General features: G+C 42.3%; 1 protein-coding gene across 1 annotated transcript in view; it reads right to left on the minus strand.

Moving 5' to 3' along the window:
* Window positions 1-20,317, minus strand: part of LGR6 (leucine rich repeat containing G protein-coupled receptor 6) — a 157,619-nt gene that overhangs the window by 79,159 nt on the left and 58,143 nt on the right. The window contains exon 3 of the mRNA XM_020782370.3: window positions 15,828-15,899. Coding sequence (XP_020638029.2) covers window positions 15,828-15,899 — 72 coding nt within the window. The remainder of the gene's footprint in view (window positions 1-15,827; window positions 15,900-20,317) is intronic.

Consider the following 20,317-nt stretch of genomic DNA (forward strand, 5'->3'; position numbering starts at 1 on the left):
ATTATCCATTATATCTTTATGCATCTTGCATCCATCTGCAAGAAGTTTTGCACAGGTAAGTGTAATCTGGGGATTAAAACCTAAAACCTTTAGGGGGTCAGTCTGTCTCATATTTGATCTTCCTGTTTTCCTGCCACCTTCAATCTTTCCCATCATTGTTGTTTTTTGAAGAGAAACTAGGATAGCCTCAGTTTCAACATTTTTGCCTCCAGAAATAGTCTAGGCTTGATTTGATCTAGGGCCCACTTTAAATTAATTTATTGTCATTGTAAGTATATACAAGGAATATCCAAACAATGAAATTCACACAGACACCCAGAGACTAGATCCACATGCACTTCTTCATCTTTCTGACAGTCCTGGATATCCACAAAGCTCTCTTCCAGCTCTCTCTTTCCCAAACAATTCTTTTTTCCTGTCAGCTTCCCTAACTGTCTAGTCTTCACACTTATACATGGTGACTGGAAATACAAGAGTGTGAATAATCTTATCCTTGGTTTCCAGTGACACATTCCTACATCTGATGACCTTTACATATTCCTTCATAGCTGCCCTTCCAAGTCTCAGTCTTCTTCTGATTTCTTGGCTGCCATTTCCATTTGGGTTGATGATTAAATTAACGTATACAAAATCTTTAACCATTTCACAAACTCTTCACTGTCAACGTTAAAGTTGTGTAGTTCTTCTATAGTTATGATTTTTGTTTTCTTAATGTTCAGCTGCAGTCCTGCTTTGGCACTTTCTTCTTTCTCTTTCTCTAAAAGTTCTTTCAAGTCATTGCTGCTTTCTGCCAGTAAGATGGTGTCATCCACACGGTCTTACATTACTGATCTTTCTCCACCATGTTTCACCTCCTTCCTCTGAATCTAATCTGACTTTCTGTATGATATTTTCTGCATACTGACTGACTAGGTAAGAGGATAAAACGCACCTTTGTCTGACATCTTTGCCTATAGGAAACTATTCTGTATCTCCATATTCTGTACGAAAAATAGCTTCTTGTCTACAGTACAAGTTACACATCAGGACAATCAAATGCTGAGGTACATCATTTTTCCCCGAACAACCCATAGTTTCTCATGATCTACAGAGCCAAAGGCTTTGTTGTGCTGTGTATTCTGATGTACAACCTGGATATTTTTAAGAAAAATTTCCAAGAATTCACACATTTTGTGGAGCCCCTCAGACAGAAAAGTTTGCACGTTCACCTTTCTGACAGAAAAGCAGTGGGGATAGTCTCTTAGAAATCTGCATGGTGGTTTTTGGGCTCCGTGATCACTGCAGATGGTGACAGCAGTCGCGAAATTAAGACACCTGCTTCTTGGGAGGAAATCGATGACAAACCTAGGCAGCATCTTAAAAAGCAGATACATTACCTTGCCAACAAAAGTCCACATAGTCAAAGCTATGGTTTTTCCTGTAGCAATGTATGGAAGTGAGAGCTGGCCCATAAAGAAGGCTGACTGCCGAAGAACTGAAGCTTTTGAATTGTGGTGCTGGAGGAGGCTCTTGAGAGTCTCCTGGACTGCAAGGAGAACAAACCTATCAATTCTATAGGAAATCAACCCTGAGTGCTCACTGGAAGGACAGATCCTGAAGCTGAGGCTCCAATACTTTGGCCATCTCATGAGAAAAGAAGATTCCCTGGAAAAGATCCTGATGTTGGGAAAGTGTGAAGGCAAGAAGAGAAGGGGACGATAGAGGATGAGATGGATGGACAGTGTCAACAAAGCTACCAACATGAATTTGACCAAACTCTGGGAGACAGTGGAAGACAGGAGGGCCTGGCGTGCTCTGGTCCATGGGGTCATGAAGAGTTGGACATGACTAAACGACTAAACAACAAACAACATATTTCACAGCCATGATAAAACAAAAAAGCAAAATTAACAGACTCTGGTCTGCCATGAGAGTTACCAACAGAAATATTGGTTACCTCATGCTAAACCCTTTCTCACTTGTAAATCTCAGCAATAATTATTTTTATTACTTGGAATTGCTGCAGGAGTATGATGTGCACCTTTGCACGGTTTCTACACACTCATTCTCTTCACAGATGATTATGAAACGAATGGGAAAGAGTAACCAAGAAAAGAAAAGAATTGTATAAGAACAGATGTAAGAGGAAGATATCTAACATACTGAAAGACTCCTCTCATCCGGGATATCAGCTCTTTAAACTATTACCATCAGGAAGGAGATTCAGGGTATTGAAAGCAAGGACAAGCAGATTCAAGAACAGTTTTTACCCAAGTGCAGTATTGAGTTTAAATGTGGGGCCATAGGTTTTTGGTGGATTTTAATTGCTGAGAGAAAACGGGGTATCTATATTTGGATGATGAAAGTTGTGTATATTTTAACTTTTTTTTGTAGTGTTGTCCAGTTTTACCTTGGGGAAGAGCACCTCATTTCGTTGCACCCACTTGTGAGCGCAATGACAAATAAATTTCTTATGTCTTATGTCTTATGTCTTAAAAAAGCTTTAGAAATAAGTCTCATCTAGTGGGGGCATCACTTCAGCCATGCCTTTTACGAAGCTAACAGAACTTGGCTGCTGTAATCACAAGAAATATTCACTGTTTTAAATGGAGAGAAGGCACAGCCACCAACCCTGCTGTTGTCCCATCTTTTCTAAGTGCAGTCTTAAAGCAGTGGCTGAACTTCTAATGAGCAGCCAGGGTAAGTGACAAATGTCAGAAGAAAAAAGGGACATGTAAGCTGCACTGTGTGGGGTCGGATAGTTCATTTCTCTCTATGGAAGAATGGTTCTAATCATAGGGTTTAGTGGACACATGGCACAGTTTACAGTGGGAGTAGCCTGCTAGTCCTTCTGCTTTTAGTAAACATCTCAAAGTAATCACAGTCATTTGCATTTAGCCAAGTAAACATGAGAAGCACAACGTGGATAGCACTGGTCAACAGGATGCTGCATTTTTCTTTCTCTAGTATATCAGTGGACAAAGCAACAAAGAACAAAAGGGTGATTCCCTAAAAAATACCAAGTATCATATCAAAGAACACCCAACTGGAAAAAAAAGTTAAATAGTTTGTAGCCTTTGTACTCTTCAAGTCAGCTTTTGACTCAATCCCAAGGAAGAAAATATGGGATAAACTGTATCTTTCTTTGATTGATTGATTGATCAATTGATTGATTTAAAATATTTATATGCCACCTTTCTCCTAAAAGGATCCAAGGCAGCTTAGAGTATTTAAAGAAACAAAGTTAAAAGCCAAATTATTCCAGTAATTTTTTTAAAAAAATTAAGCAAATATATTAAAATCTATAAATAAGAGCAACGTTAAGAGCACACACACACACAAAACCCCATCAGAATACAATAATCCCTTTAAAAATCCCCTTGATCAACCAGTCGTTTAAAGGAAAACCTGCTTGAACAGAAAGATATTTGTTTGCTTGCGGAAAGACAGCAAAGATACGGGCCAGCCTGGCTTCCTGCGCGAGAGAGTTCCAAAGCCTGGAAACAGCAACGAGGAAGATGTCTCCTATGTCCCCACCAAATACCCCTGCAAGGGTGGTGGGACAGGGAAAGACCTCTCCTGATGACCTTGAAATACCCAGGCAGGCTCATAAAGGGAGATTCTGTGTTTTAGTAAGCTTGGATGCAACCCCTTTAAGGCTTTGTAGTTTAAAACCAGCACTTTGAATTGTGCCTGGAAACAGATCAGAAGCTGCTGGAACAGGGGAGTTATATGCTCCCTGTAGCCCTCCCCAGTCAACAAACTGGCTGCAGCATTTTGGACCCGCTGAAGTTTTAGAACTCTTTCCAAAGGGACCCCATGTGGAGCATATGACAGTAATTCAGCTGAGATGTAACTGAGGCATGTGTCACCGTGGCCAGATCAGACCTCTCCAGGAACAGACACAGCTGGTGCTCTCATTTTAACTGCACAAAGGCGCTCCTGGCCATCACCAAAGCCTGGGCATCTGGGCTCAGAGATGAATCCAAGAGCACCCCCAAGATACGCACCTATGTTTTCAGAGGGAATGTAACCTTGTCCAGCGCAGGCTGAACCCTTATTTCTTGATCTACCTTTTGGCTGACCAGGAAGATCTCTGTCTTGACTGGATTAAGTTTCAGTTTACTTGTCAGTTTATTACTGACACCAGATACTGATCTGGAACTGAAGCAGCTTCCTCAGATTTAGATGGAAAGAAGAGATAGAGTTGTGTATCATTCACATACTGTTGACACCGAGTCCCCAAACTCTGGACAGACTCTCTCTCTCTACGTGGTTTCATGTAGATGTTAAATAGGAAACAAAACAGAACCCTGAAGGGACCCCACAGGCCAAAGGCCACGATGTCAAACAGGAGGACCTCAGCAGCAGCACTCTCTGAGTTCTGCCTTCCATGAAGGATTGAAGCCACTATAAAGTAGTGTTTCCAAGCCTCATCCAAGGAGACCGGCCAGGAGGATACCATGGTTGATGGTATCAAAAGCTGCTGAGAAGTGTTGTGGAACCAACAGGGACAACCAAAGGCAACCAAAGCAGTCTCCATCCCATAAGCAAACCTGAAGCCAGATTGAAATCGATCTAGACAATCTATGTCATTCAGAAAAACCCTGGAGTTAAGCAGTTACAACCCACTCTAATACCTTGACGAAGAATGGAACATTAGAGACTGTCCGGTAATTATCCAATACCATGGGGTCCAAGAAGTTTTTTTTTCCAACAATGGTCTTATTACTGCTTCCTTTAAGCATGCTGGGATCCTACTTTGCTGCAAAGAGGCATTCACCAGTCCTCATACTCACTTGGCCCATCCTACTCTGGCAGTTTTTATAATCCAGGAAGGGCAACAGTCCAGCAGTCATGTGGTAGCCTTCACGTCTACAAGGGTCCTGTCCACATCATCTGGCTGTAAAAACCTGAAGCTTATCCATTAAGACAAGACAAGCAGGGGCCATAATTACATCCACATGATCTGTATCAAGAGTATCCAAGTCAGAGTGAATCTGAGTGATTTTGTCTGCAAAGTGTAATGCGAATTCTTAACTGAGAGCTACAATGTGGTTTGATTCTCTTCCTGCAGACCATGATGTAGTAGGCCTTTGACTACTTTAATGAGCTCTGTCAGACAACTCTGAAAAGGTGCAATATTGGCAGAGAAGAATGATTTTTTTGGTGCCTTCCCTGCCACAGAACTGGCCTTCCAATGGGCCCTAGCCCAAGTTTGGTCGAATTCACTCCATGGTTTCTGCCCTAATTACTCTAATCTCCATCCTGTTTGTTTTATCACCACCAGCTCCCTGGGAGACAGTTTGACTCTACTTTGTGGGAGGAGATGCTTAGGAGTGATCAAGTCGACAGCCCTGGCCTATTCCAGGGATCAAGCAGAGCTTCAACAGAATTATCTGCCAAAGTGACAGAAAACTCTCTAAGAGCTATCAGGAAACTATTTGGATCTATCAGCTTTCTGGGTCATACCATCATACTTGGTCCCTCACCCCTGCAGAGGCTCTGAGTTCCAGTGAGTCTAGATCCCACCAAATAATGATCTGTCCATGACAATGAAACTAAGTTCCTCCACATCCAAGTCACCAACATCTACCCTGGTACAGACAACCAGGTCTAAAGTGTGTCCTGTAGCATGGGTGGTGACAGACACTCTTTGAAAAGACCCGTGGTTGTCATGGAGGACAAAGTCCTGAGTTCCTCCTGACAAAGCTGCCTCAACATGGATATGAAGTCCCCAGCACAATACCACGGATTACAATCCAAGCAAGGTGTGGTCTGGATGGTAATTTGTCAAATCCTCTTCTTATCACTAGGCGGTCTGCCAGGGCTGTATACTAGCCCCCACATTATTTAATCTGTACCTCAACAATTTGATCAACAAATGCCTAGCATTAGAACTTCACATAGCAAAATTGGCAGAAAATTGTTGTTGTTTAGTCATTTAGTCAAGTCCGACTCTTTGTGACCCCATGGACCAGAGCACAGCAGGCCCTCCTGTCTTCCACTGCCTCCCGGAGTTTGGTTAAATTCATGTCAGTAACTTTGATGACACTGTCCATCCATCTCATCCTCTGTCATCCCCTTCTCCTCATACCTTCACACTTTCCCAACATCAGGGTCTTTTCCAGGGAGTCTTCTCTTCTCATGAGATGGCCAAAGTATTGGAGCTTCCGCTTCAGGATCTGTCCTTCCAGTGAGCACTCAGGGTTGATTTCCTTCAAAATGGATAGGTTTGTTCTCCTTGCAGTCCAGGGGACTCTCAAGAGTCTCCTCCAGCACCACAGTACAAAAGCATCAATTCTTCTGACAGAGAATAAGATCCCCCCTTTTGTTGTTACATGCATATGGTGCTGTTCTTATGTTGCTCTCTGAAACAGGTCTTAAACAACATATGTGGGGTTTTATGGGCTATTGCAAAGATGGTTTCCAATGTGGTGTAGTAGATAGAGTGAGACAGGACTCTGGAGAACATGGTTCGTATCTGCACTTGGTCATGGAAACTCACTGGGGGAATAGAACTGGTAAAACCATTCCTTAAATGTCTCACTTACTTTGAAAGCCCTATTAGGGTTGCACAGCACAGAACACATATTGTAAATATAATTTGCTAACAGTTTTAAGAAAACCAAGATCATGGTTTTTTCTAGGCTTATTCGGGTAAATGAATGGATAGTTAATAGACAACCTATTGAGCTGATTAGGAAGTTTAGATATGTGGGCATTGCATATTCCTCTACTCTTTCTTGGGCTGGCCATGTATACGTGGCAGTGCAGGTGGCACAGAATACAAATAAAGCAGTGCTTTGGGTTCTTTTAGTCTGGAGGGAGAGATGTCATCCCTACTGCATTGTACATAGGCAAGCTGTTACATGATATTGCAATATGGATTCAATGTTCCCATTCCGCCATTGAATGTAAGAGCAGAGGTTGGTTGCAGTGAGGAACTGTTCAAGGGCTAACAAAAAAGACTCTCCATCAAGACAAGACAGACACGGCTAATATGTGGTTCTTCTCATATGTCCCACTCAATGATGTTCAATCAATCATCTGAACAGGATTGCACTACCCTTTATTTAACCAGAGGGTAAGAGCTTGAAAAGCATAGGCCATCTAAATCTACTCTTCTTGGATGATTGATACAGATTGTTGCATTTGTTATATCTCACAAGATCTTAATAGGCTTGACTAGGCCTAAAAGAACAGAGTGAAATTTAACAGGGATAAGTGCACAGATCTACACTGAGAAAGAGGGACCCAAACACACAGTTGCAAGAAGTGGGATACTTGGTTCAGTAATAGCACAAGAGAGAAAAATCTTGAAATTGTTGTAAATCACCAATTAAACATGAACCAACAGTATGATGTGGCTGCAAAATAGGAAATATGTTTTGGGCTGCATTAACAGAAGTATAGTTTCCAAGTCATGTGAAGTCAGTTTTAGATACCACACTAAGAAGGATGTAGATAAACTGGAACAATGTATTCGCGAAGGCTTTCACGGCCGGGATCTAATGGTTGTTGTGGGTTTTTCGGGCTCTTTGGCCATGTTCTGAAAGTTGTTCTTCTTAACGTTTCACCAGTCTCTGTGGCTGGCATCTTCAGAGGACAGCACTCTGTGCTCTGGTGTAGTTGGCTTGGGAGTGCAGTATTTATGGCTTTCCTCTGAAGATGCTGGCCACAGAGACTGGTGAAAAGTTAGGAAGAACAACCTTCAGAACACGGCCAAAGAGCCCAAAAAACCCACAACAACCAAACTGGAACAAGTTCAGAGGAGGGCAAGAAGGATGATTAAGGGACTGTAAACTAAGCTGTTTGAGGAAAGACTGAGAGAACTGGGCATGTTTAGCTTTGAAGACTGGGAGGAAATATGATGGATCCCTTCAAATATTCAAATGGCCATACAGAGAAGGGGCAAGATCTATTCTCAATCATCCCAGACTACAGAACACGTAATAATGGGCTCAAGTTGCAGGAAGTCAGATTTTGGTTAAATATCACGAAAAACCTCCTAACTGTTAGAGGAGTGCAACAATGGAACCAGTTACCTCAGGAGCTGGTGAGTGCTCTAACACTGAAATCACTTGAGAGAAAGCTAAGCAGCTATCTGTCAGATCTGCTTTGGTTTGGATTCCTGCATTGAGCAGGGGGTTGGACCCGATGACCTTATAGACTCTCACAATCCCATTATTTTACAATTCTTCAATTCATAGTTCTGTATGAGAGCAAGGACTCCAGGGGAACTGTGTCTGTTGCTCTGTGTGTATGTATGAGACAAGAGTGGGGGTTGCGCTCTGGGATTGATCCACTTCTCCCTGAGAATTTCTATGTGTGTTTATTCGCTCCCTTTGGTTTTAATGACTGAGCAAGATGAAAGGGAGTGAGAGGTATAGATCAAGGGCTGCTTGTCTGCCACTCCAGGGAGGGATTTAAAGAGACAGCATCGATTAATGTCCTTCCCCATGCCTTCTGGGGAAAGCTATTCATTTAGTCATAGGAATGCTTTCCCACACAGCCCCCACATCTGAAGCAGCCTCTCCCACCTAATTGACTGACACAGTTTGAATCTCAATGATTCCTTGCCTGTTCTCTGTAATAAAAACATATTCATCCTAACTCAGAGTTGTTGTGCTTCTCTAAATCAGCCCATTCTGCATGAACTACACCACTACTCTATTCTCTTCCAGCCACAGAGATGCTGCTGCAGCAGTTCCACCATTCAAACACTATGATAATTTCTTTCATGCAAAATATTCCATCTGCCATTTTTCAATGGGTTCAAGGATAGACTTGCAGTTTTCTGGACAAATTTATCTCGTCATATTAATCGCTAAACTTCAATTCTCTATATTAAAGTGTTCCAAACAGGAGAAAATGACTGTAGAGGTTCATAGAGTCCCATCACATGACCAAATTGATATTTTGAAAATATGGGGAAGAAAGGGATACAGAACATTGCTGAGCATGGTTCATAATTCAATAGGACACATCAATAATTGGGTCACTCAAATCTAGGTTCCAGAAACTTTGTATTAATGGCTTAGCCCTCCTGTTTTTTCTAGATGTGCTAAGCTACAAACACCGTCATTTGCTGCTAACCAGCTTGGGGAAGGCTCGTTAGCATTTGAGAGATAAAAAAGAAGCAAGTGTGTAGAGATATGAAAAGTTACTTTTTTGGACTACAGAATTCTGATCACAAAAGTGATCACCTGCATTTTCCTGTGGAAATATCTATTTGGCTTGCATCATCTAATAGCAGTAGACGAGATATAAGAAATATTAATTTTTGACTATAATTTCTAAATTTCCACATTTAGCATAGCCACGCTCTGTGCCTTCTGGAAGTTGTAATCCAAAAGGGTACATTTGCTATTTCTGCGGCAGGCTTATGTGAAATGAAAGGATTCAGCAACCATTATCAATAAATAGACATCATAAGTCCCAACTAGATTAGCCCCATTGAGTTTGGTGAATCAAGTTCCTCTGCAAGTTCCACTGATTCAATGGGCCTACTCTAGTTGTCACTTACTACTGGATTTTAGCCATTATATTGAATTGGCGGTCTCCTTTATGACAGCTAGTTCTGAAATTTGGAAATTCTAACTTTTTGAATTACACCACAATTCAGAATGTGCAGCCTTCCCTAGATGTTACTTCCTCTGACCCAAATATTCTGCCTGTGCATCCCAGGTGTCTATGGAAGTAGGCAGATATCTCTTCCAGCAGAATCCTGCCGAGAGTTGGGAGTGCCTTCATCATAAGTCCTCTGCCTTATGTTCCCTTCTCCCACAACCCCCACCAGCTTACCCACTGGCCTGCCTGCGCATGCTGCTCCTTCCTTCCCCATCACACAATCTTCCAGTCTGGGCAGGAGCCTGGACTTCTCTTTTCCAACTCTTCCAGCAACTGGCCACTCAGATGAGGAGGCAGGGCAGGGATTCCTGCAGCGCTGCCTTTGAGTGGCCAGTTGGAAGATCACGTGATGAAGAAGCATGCACTGGCAGGTTAGTGGGTGAACCAGTGGGGAGGAAAGGGAATGCATGGCAGATGACTTATGATTAAGGGGCACGAAGGGCTTCATTCCCATCTCTAATCCTGTTCATCTATTGTTCCTCCAACTGTACAGCCTTTGTAGAATTTATGTAAAGAGGTAATCTTGTACCTCCTTATACAATTCAAAATTTCACTGGCTCCAACAAGTGGTTCCCACAATTTCCAGCTGCACCACAGATATAAGGCAGAGCTATGCCAGCAAAACATTATGCTGTGCAAAATTGCTTCTGATCATCTGGCTTGTGCCCTTGGGGTTGAGAGACACGTACTCTCTGCTTTGATGTGGTCATTTTATATTATGATTTCCAATTTAATTTGGACCAGGATGTATCCCTTGAACCTGTTTACCGGTCCTGGAAAACATGGGAGCTGGCATGACTGGCAAAGTTTAACTTCTTTTTTTGAAATGGAACATTGCACATGATGTGCTCTGAGGCTAGGTTTTAGCAATCAAAAGAGATTCTGTGCATCTGATCCCTACATGCTCAATCTTAAAACATGCACAGCTGGTGGTTTCATTGAGGGAAAGGTGCTCAGAGGAGCAAGACATTCGCAGAAAAGGAGCACACAGATCACCTGGCTGCTTCTGTTATTTGCAGTTGGAAATACCATAACCAATTATGGGGCAAATTCTACTTACATAACTTTACTTTACTTTATTTGGACTTATACCACTCCCCTCTAGACAAAGTCTACTCGGGGCGGCTTACAGGAGTAATACAATACAATACAATACAATACAATACAATACAATACAATACAATACAATAAGATACATAATTATAAAACCTACTAACAGATGCATTTATAGATTATCAAGACGAAATGACTGAGAAAGAACTGAGAAAGAAAGATCAATTAATTGAGTGAAGGGAAGGCCTGCCTAAAGAGCCAAGTTTTTAAATGGCTTTTTAAAATGCCCAGCAAGGAAGCCAGGCGGATTTCCATTGGGAGAGTGTTTCACAACTGAGGGGCCACTGCCGAGGAGGCCCGGTTTCTTGTTCTTTCCTTCCGGGCCTCTCTTGGTGTAAGGCCCCTCAGCCATCCCAGCTGGCTTTGTTGGGTGATTTGAGTAGATCTGGGTGGGAGAAGGCGATCTGCCAGGTATCGAGGTCCCAAACCATCTAGACCTTTATACGTCATCATTAACACTTTGAAATCAAAGCGGAAACAAATGGGCAACCAGTTGCGATTCTGACAGCTATCTTATTCTAACCTGTCGGTTCCTTTCTCCAAATGCACTCTAGCCATCTCCTAATAAGAGGAAACTTTTCAATAGGACTGAACTTTATTGAGGATGCTATCTCCTCTAATGAATAGAGATCCATTTCGGCATTAATTGATTTTGAATCTAGTGTGGACATCTAAATAAGATCTCTCTTTTTATGGCATAAACACTAAACACTGATCTTGCTTTTACTGCTATATGCCAACATTCAAAAGCTCACTCGCTATAGCCAGGAAAGACGGCTGAGAGGCCTGACGCCGAGAGAGGCCTGGAAAGAAAGAACAAGAAACTGGGCCTTCTCGGCAGTGGCCCCTCGACTTTGGAACAGCTTGCCGCCAGAGATCTGCCTGGCACCCTCGCTGGGTGTTTTCAAGAGCCAATTAAAAACTTGGCTCTTCAGGCAGGCCTTCCCTCCTGCTAATACTTGATTTCCACTTTTCTTGGTTTTTGTTATCTTCCCATCTTGATTATATTATTATCGTAGATTTTAATTGTTGTTTTGAAATCTGTTTTGTGCACAATATATAGTGAGCCACCCTGAGTAAACTCCAGTCTAGAAGGGCGGGATAAAAATAGAATGAATGAATGAATGAATGAATGAATGAATGAATGAATGAATGAATAAATAAATAAATAAATAAATAAATAAATAAATAAATAAATAAATAAAATTTTAAAAAGCCAGCCAGCTTGCCCAAGTCAGTGGATAGATTCATAGGGGCCCCACCCAGGTTTTTTGTCTATTCAGTTAACCCATATCTTGACATCTATGTTTTACAGTGGCCAGAAACCTATTGATGATCTACAGATGCATAAGTGAAATAGCATATATCACACTGTAAAACTGCTGCTAATTAACAAGATTTGCACGTGCCCAGTTGTGTTACAGGCATATGTCCAGGAATGCAACCAGCAGTCTGCTAACTCTTAGCGCTTTGTCACAGAGATGTATGCAGTTTCACATACACATGTGTACATTGCCAAGAGGATTTTGACCATTGACCTAGAAAACTCCATTCTGCCTTGCTACTAGTCTGTCTTCAAAACCAATGGGCATAAGATCCGGACTGTTTTGTTTTGTGTTGTTTTGTTTTAATGATCTTCCTCTTCTCCTGCTCCTGAACTTTGTGTCATCTGTCCCTGATGGGTGCTGGAAAACTTGAGAGTTCACTACTTGAACTATTTAGTGCTGCAATAAAGATATTACTTGACCCAGAATTTTGTATTCACAAAAGGAAGGCCATATCAAAATTTGTTACATGAAGGAGCTAGAGTTGGTTTTCTGGATTTTAACTTTTTTCCTTGCCTGAATCCGTTTAGGTCTGATGAAAGTCAGAGTCTTCTCATAACTCCTATTTCATGGAGTTCCAAGCTCAATTCCAACAAGTCCTCCCTGAGATTTGCCTCTAAGTCTTATGCCCCCCTAACTTTATGCTTCTTTTGCTATCTTGCAGTTCCAATAAAGGAAGAAATAAACACAAGTCAGTTGCATGTGGTTTCCTAGAAATGTTTGTGGGGGGGTGTCTGAAAAATCCAGACAATTACATCTATGCACACCAGATGAGAAATAAATTGATTCAACGAGCACATAGACTGGTTCATTAAAGAGAAATCTGTTACTAGGTTCTCTGCAGGACATAGACAGGAGACTAAGGAAGCATGCATTGCTGTAAGGAAAACATATCACTTCAAGAGGACCTGCCTTATCATGAAGAAATAAAAAGCAATTTGTTTCAAGCAGCAGATTTTAAAAGGGACACTTTTCCATGACTTTGTTCTCCATCTCATCCAGTCTTCCTAAATACAGAAATATTGTTATTTGTTCCTTTAAGTATGAAATATCCCAAAATATTCTGAACATATCTGTAATTAGCAAAGAACTTGGGATGTATAGAAGAAGCTAGTGAGCAATTTAGGGTTAAAAAACCCCACTAAAAGAATGTTATTGCTTTAGCAATTTTAATTAATCTCATTTTAATATGATATCAGCTGCTGCAGCAGCCTTTGGGCTTAGCATATGATATGTAAAGTTAATAATAAAAATAAAACAGCCTAAACAACATAGCAGTGCCCTTTGATCTGTAGATAATTAAACAGCCAGGTTGGCAGGTGTGCTGTGGGCCTACTTAGCAGCTCTTTCAGGACACATCCCAATGATCTGGGCAGAATAAGTGGCAACATCTTCCTTTAGCAAGGAAGGGTACCTGGGACAAATTGCAACAGCCATCATAGGGAAACAGTCTTATAGCCAACATCGCCTTAGTTCATCTCACCTTATTCTTGATCAGTCATATAGATGGGCGGCCCAATCTGTACCTTTGCCAAGTAGGAGAAAGCAACAGTAAAAGGTTGATTTCTCCCCTATCACTTGTCCACAGGCTTGTTTTAGATGCACTTGAGATTGTTCTGTCATGAATTTCAGCTCTCACAGTTCTCCTATATAGCATGCTTTTCATTCAGTCTAAGGAGAAACACATTCATGCTCTTCCCTTTCCCCTCACGCCTGTGAGGGATGTCTGTAAGTCTCTTTACTACCTGCAAGAGGTGCTGTTTCAGTTTCAGAGAAACCTGCATGCTTCCAACGTTTTTAGCTCTTTCGCTGGGAAGTGCTCCAATGTAAACGCATGAAAAGCGGCTTTCAAAGCCCATGAATTCCCTGAGCATAGTGTTGCCCTTGTTGAAACAGGGTGGGTTTGCTGTGGTTTTCTTGGTTTCTTTGATTCAGTGCCTAATGCAGAATGTGGATAAAACAGCAACTCATCTCTAAACCCAGGGATTTAGGGCAGGATTCTTTAGAAGGTCTAGTAAACAGTGCTGCACTCTAATCCTGGGAGCAGGTTACTACCTGCTTGCTTCATATAAACTCTGTCAGCCACGGCGATTTCACTTTGCGGATGGGTTGCAAACATGCCCTCAGGATTGAAATGTTTATTGCAGGAGAGAAGGGACTGGAAAGTATCTCTTTGGAAAAAGGGAAGATGAAGAACTGAACACCCACCAGAACCGGATTGTTGGTGCAATTGTCTTAAATAAATAAAGATAAAAATCTGCCTAGGCATTCGGTGATATGTTTTCTACAAAGGAACCCACAGATAATCAGAGAATGGGATTGCTAATTTGACTGATCAGTACAGTGATGACTGCTGCATTCGCCTTGGTATAAGCCTTAGTACAAGTCTTAGTATAAGGCTAATGCAGCTGTTGAGGGACGTGGTGGAGCTGTGGGCTAAATCGCAGAAGCCTGTGCTGCAGGGTCAGAAGACCAAGCAGTCGTAAGCTCGAATCCATGCGACGGAGTGAGCGCCCGTCACTTGTCCCAGCTCCCGCCAACCTAACGGTTCGAAAGCATGCAAATGCGAGTAGATAAATAGGGACCACCTCGGTGGGAAGGTAACAGCGTTCCGTGTCTAAGTCACACTGGCCATGTGACCACGGAAGATTCTCCTTGGACAAACGCTGGCTCTATGGCTTGGAAATGGGGATGAGCACCGCCCCCTAGAGTCGGACACGACTGGACAAAAATTGTCAAGGGGAACCTTTACCTTTACCTAATGCAGCTGTATCTTGAACAGAGCAGTGTCAGAGAACAAAACAAACAAACAAACAAAAGCACAAACAACAACAACAAACCAACCAAAAACCCATAAACAAAGCCTTCACTTTGTTTTGAGCCAATGGCTCACTAAGAGCTCTCCTAGGTGCTGCAACGTTTTGCTTGGCTTCCTGTTCTGAAAGTTGTGGCTTTCACTTCAGACCAGGACATGACTTCTTCACGCTAAATTTTCCATAGGCTATGCACCAATCCCTTGGTGCTACTCCCTTCCGCAAGTGCCTTAAACCACAAAAGGCAAGTGTTAGGATACCGATGTTATTTTGCATGGACTTGAGGCCACCATAAAAAAAATATAGGAACATTTTCTTTGCACAGTGTGCAGAGACATAGCCTCAACCTCATCTTCCCTGGTGGCTTGATATCTGGAAAGGCTTGGAGTTTTTAGCTCCCCAATAGTTATGGTCAAAATGCTCTATGCTGGTTGACTCTTTAATGGGAGCTGGTATCTTGCACAAAAGGAACAAGGAAAGAAAAAAAGTAGATAAGAATTTGCTGTTCTTGAGTAAACTGCTGAGTGAGTGAGTAAGTAAGACAGGCAGACAGGCAGACAGGTAGACAGACAGACAGACAGACAGACAGAAAGAGTGAGAGTTTAGAAATTTTTTTTGAATTCATTGATTCAAGAGCAGGCAGGTGGTGAAACTCACAATGGAGACCATAGACTTCCAGCAACTTATTTTGACTCTGGACATCCTTCATTTTTACTGCTATTTTGACGTTCCAAGATATGCTCCCACAAAAGTACACTGACAAAGTTTACTAAAAACCTGTTCCCAGCATACTAGGAATATTTAATAAATAAAATTGCTATGATGATGTTTATGACTATCTCTGAAGTGAATCCTGACATACACTGAAGGTAGAAAAGTAAAATTACAGGAGTCACATATACACAGAGACATAAAACTATGGAATCAAGTACTAATCTGGAGTACTGAAGAAATTGTGACTTACAAAATCTTTAAATTGTAGAGGCCAGAAAATGCTTCTCCTGGGATGTCAGAGAGTAGGTTTCCAGATAGACGCCTGTAATAAACAGAAGAGACAGTGTCAAAATATAACACTTGGAAAATCTGGTTGGCCTTTTTTGAGAAAATATAATGATAACCTAAACTAAGCATCTTGCTATACCTCTCAATCAGATCTTGGTTTGTACCTATGGGGAAAGAAAGGTCATTTCAGGAAGAAGGAATTTCTAAGAGTGTGTAAAACCACACTGATATTTTTTATCTGTCTGCTGAGCATTTTCATTTATACTTCTCTTTCAATGAGCTCAAGATAACATACCTGGCTCTTTTTCTGTCTGCCTTACCCATACATTTAGTACTGTATTTTAATTGTAGACTTTCATATATATAATGGACCTGTCCTGTTCCAACATCTCTCATCATCCATGCAGCACAAAATCTTGTCTGGAACAAACTTTGAAAGGCCATGCAACACCATGGGGGTGGTAGTGGTGGAATATGTTCCTCTGGTGGATATAATTCATTATACAGTAGTTGTTACTGTTGTAGTTGTCTGGTAACAAATGCATATATGTTATCATACTGATAAATTTAGCCACGTTCAAAATGTACATGAGAAGTTAGCTATTCTGTTGTTCTATATTGTGCGCAGAAGCAAAATTACAGAAGCTGTTATGACTGTGCTGGGCATGCAATCAGGTACATGATCAGGCACATGACCAAGTGTGATAGACAACATATCCATTAACTGCATTGGTTTCTGTGATTTCTTTTCTGCAAAAAGAAAAAGAAAAAAAATATTCTAGCCAGTAGCAGTGGAGGCTGACTGATTTTGTGGGAGGAGTGAAATCAGATCTTGGTTTTAATTGGAATGTTAAAGAAGCTGTCCAAAGTGCTGAACCTATTTTGGAGCAAATGTTCAGTGCCTTTGAGAGCTGTAAAGTTTGGAGTAAAACTGTAGTCCACAGACCATACTTTGCCCACTCCTGGACTACATTTACTAATGGAGATAGATAGATATCAACTGTGTGTATATATATGCACTGACATGCTGTGTAGGCATCCTTCAGTCTCAAGAGACAATGATAACGTGCTCTGTATGGAGGACTTGGAACAGCATCTAGTGAGGCTGAGAAGGCCAGTTCAAGAGTGACAATCCCTTCCACTCTGAAGACAAATACAATCTGTCCCCTGTCCAGCTCCCTGACTTTGTTGCTTTCGGGACTGCCTCTTCGCCTTGGCCTCTTCAAATTGGAAGAGGCCATGATGCACTGCTGGCCTCCAGGTTGAACACTCAGATGTCAAGGTTTCTCATCTGTGGAGGTCCACTCCTAAGGCCTTCAGATCCTGCTTGCAGATATCCTTGTATCACAGCTGTGGTCTCCCGCTGGGGTGATTTCCCTGCAATAATTCTCCATACAGCAGATCTTTTGGAATCCGACCATCAGCCATTCTCCCAACATGCCAAAGCCAATGTAGACGTTGTTGTTTCAGTAATGTATACATGCTAAAACTTCCTGCTCATTCTAGGACTACTCTATCTGGAACTTTGTCCTGCCAGGTGATACCAAAAATGCATCAGAGACAATGCATATGGAATGTGTTCAGCTTCCTCTCCTGCCATGCACAAAGGGTCCAGGACTCACTGCAATACAGGAGTGTACTCAGGACACAGGCTCTATAGACCTGGATCTTGGTACATTTCATCAGCTCCTTATTAAGCCATACTCTCTTTGTGAATCTAGAGAACATGGTAGCTGCTTTGCCAATGCGTTTATCCAGCTCAATATCTAGGGAGAGAGTGTCACAGATTGTTGAGCCAAGGTACACAAAGTCATGAACAACCTCCAATTCTTGTGTGGAGATGGTAATAGAGGGAGGTGAGTCCATGCCCTGACCCATGACTTGTGTTTTCTTCAGGCTGATTGTTAGTCCAAAGTCTTGGCAGGCCTTGCTAAAATGATTCATGAGTTGTTGGAGGTCTTCAACAGAGTGGAGAACAATGGCTGCATCATCGGCGAAGAGGAAGTCCCGCATGCAATTCAGTTGGGCTTTGGTCTTCACTCTCAATATAGAGAGATTAAAGAGCTTTCCATCTGATCTGGTCCAGAGATATACACCTTCTGTTGCAGTTCCAAAGGCGTGCTTCAGCATGACAGCAAAAAAGATCCCAAAAAGGGTTGGTGTGAGGACACAGCCCTGTTTCACTCCGCTTGGGATATCAAAGGGATCTGATGTTAAGCCATCAAAAACTAGTGCCTTCCATTCCCTCATGGAAGAATCTGATGATGTTAAGGAGTTGAGGTGGACATCCAAACTTGGGAAGTATTTTAAAAAGGCCATCCCTGCTAACCAAATCAAAGGCCTTTGTGAGATCTATGAAGGCCACAAAGAGTGGCTGTTGTTGTTCCCTACATTTCTCCTGCAACTGTCAAAGGGAGAATACCATGTCAGTGGTGGATCTATTAGCTCGGAATCCACACTGTGATTCTGGAGAGACTCTGTCTGCAAGCACCTAGAGTCTCTTCCGCACAACATGGGCCAGCAGCTTCCCTACAATGCTAAGAAGAGAGATGCCATGATAGTTATTGCAGTTGCCCCTGTCTCCTTTGTTCTCATACAATGTAACAATGTTTGCATCCTTTATGTCCTGTAGCACTCCATGTTCCCTCCAGCAAAGACAAAAGACTTCATACAGCTTGTTGGTGATGACCTCTTTACAGCACTTCAACAGGGATGTTATCCTTCCCAGTGTCTTTCCGGAGGTGAAGGAATCTAAGGCCGCTTTTATTTCTGCTAAAGTTGGTTCACTGTCCAACTCTTCCAAGACAGGCAGGGACTCAATGTTATTGGTAGCCTCTTCGGTTACTACTTTCTCTTTGGAATATAGCTCAAAGTAGTGCTGCACCCAGCATTCCATCTGCTGTGCTTGGTCCTGGATGATCATGCCTGTAGCAGACTTCAAGGGAGCAGATTTCTTCTGTATTGGACCTAAAGCCTGTTTGATACCGTCATACATTCCCTTGATGTTACCTATGTCCGCTGCTGTCTTGTATCTGAGAGCAGAGCTGAAGCCAATAATCATTGGAGCATCTCCTGGCAGCCTGTTGGACTTTGCTACGAGCAAGTCGAAGCACCTGCAAGTTGTTCTCACTAGGATAGGCTCTCCTCTTATGTCATCAACTCCTCCGAATGAGCTTTGAACCAGTCTGCCATCTTTTTGGTCTTCTTGCCAAATGTGGACAAGGCGGTGTTGTAAACAGTGTTCTTGAAATGTTCCCATCGTTCAGGTGCATTTGCATCAGCTGGGCCTGGAAGGTTTTCTTCAAGCGCTTGGGCAAATTCCTCCACTTTTCTTTGATCGCGAGTCTTGCTGATGTCAATACGTGGTCTTTCTTCCTTTTTCATGTGATACAATCTCTTTGATCACAATTTTACTCTGCTACACACCAGGGAGTGATCAGTATCGCAATCAGCACTCTGGTAACTGCATGTGATCGTAATACTAGGAAAGCTAGAATGTCTATTGAGGATCAAATCGAGCTGATGCCAATGCTTGGATCTTGGATGTCTTCAGGAAACTCTGTGTTGAAGCTTCATATTAAAGACTGTGTTGCTGACACAAAGACCATAATAATAGCAAACCTCCAGCAAGCATTGGCCATTTTCGCTCATCTTCCCAATGCCAAAATGGCCTAGACAAGTGGGCCACGAACTGTGATCAGCACCAATTCTAGTGTTAAAGTCTCAGAGAATGAACAGTGGCTCTCTCTCAGAGACTTTTTTGATAGTAGCTACCAGATCGTCGTAGAATTTGTCTGACTTCTGTTGTGGACAATAGTGTTGGTGCATATGCACTAATGAGGCTGACCAGTCCTGCTGATGAGTGGAGCAGCAGAGACAGGATTCTTTCACTCACCACAGTAGGTGGAACAATGGATTTCAGCAGAGTATTTCTGACCGCAAAGCCAACACCATATTCCCTGGTCTCATTCAATGTTTTTCCTTGCCAGAAGAAGGAGAAGTTTTTTTTCTTTGACAGAGGCTGAGTCTGGCAATCTAATCTCTTTCGGGGCAACAATGTCCATCTGCAGTCTACTCAGTTCCACGTCAATGACAGCTGTCTTGTGCACATCGTCTATTTCCTGCAGGTCGTCAGAAAAGCCAAGGGTCATTGTTCGATCATTCCAGGTGCCCAGCTTTAGGGCAGAAGTTTTCTTATGATTGTTGCATGGTGCAGGGTTATAGATCTGCTTGTCAGCTAAACCCCACAACCCCATGAGGTTAACAGACCGTGGTGATTAGCACCTTACTGGCTGGGGGCTGCCCAGCTTAAGGCGCGCGGTAGCTACCTGGTGAGGTGCAATGACCACTCCCACACTCCCACAGTTGGAAGTAGCCCCTGGTGTCATGCTCTAGGTCAATTGAGCAAAGACTTATAACTGGTAACTGCTACTTCCCATGTTATTTCAATGC

The sequence above is a fragment of the Pogona vitticeps genome, chromosome 4 (genome assembly GCF_051106095.1).
Source record: "Pogona vitticeps strain Pit_001003342236 chromosome 4, PviZW2.1, whole genome shotgun sequence".
Taxonomy (NCBI): Eukaryota; Metazoa; Chordata; class Lepidosauria; order Squamata; family Agamidae; genus Pogona; species Pogona vitticeps.